General features: G+C 43.2%; 1 protein-coding gene across 1 annotated transcript in view; it reads left to right on the forward strand.

Moving 5' to 3' along the window:
- tmpob (thymopoietin b) overlaps positions 1 to 329 on the forward strand; it is a 3,742-nt gene that overhangs the window by 358 nt on the left and 3,055 nt on the right. The window contains exon 1 of the mRNA XM_032523603.1: positions 1 to 253. This exon is cut by the window's left edge and continues 358 nt beyond it. Coding sequence (XP_032379494.1) covers positions 20 to 253 — 234 coding nt within the window. The 5' untranslated portion in view covers positions 1 to 19. The remainder of the gene's footprint in view (positions 254 to 329) is intronic.

The raw sequence follows: 329 nt of genomic DNA on the forward strand, positions 1-329 counted from the left end.
AAAAAAAAAAAAGTTAAGCATGGCAGAATTTCTCGAAGATCCGTCGATTCTCACGAAAGATAAGCTGAAGAGTGAGCTCACAGTCAACAATGTGCCACTTCCCAGCGGAGAGCATAAAAAAGAAGTGTATGTGCAGCTGTATCTGAAGAACTTAACCATACTGAATAATAAGAAGAGCCCGCCTGCAGACACCTTCTCCAGCGACGAAGAGTCACCTGCTCCCGTGGTGTCCAACAAAAGTCGATCTGGAAGAGTAAGATTTGGTTGTTTGTGGATAACTAGGATGTATGGCTGTGGTCGTCTGTACGTTGTAAGATTTGGAACTTATT

Source organism: Etheostoma spectabile, chromosome 8 (genome assembly GCF_008692095.1).
Source record: "Etheostoma spectabile isolate EspeVRDwgs_2016 chromosome 8, UIUC_Espe_1.0, whole genome shotgun sequence".
Classification (NCBI taxonomy): Eukaryota; Metazoa; Chordata; class Actinopteri; order Perciformes; family Percidae; genus Etheostoma; species Etheostoma spectabile.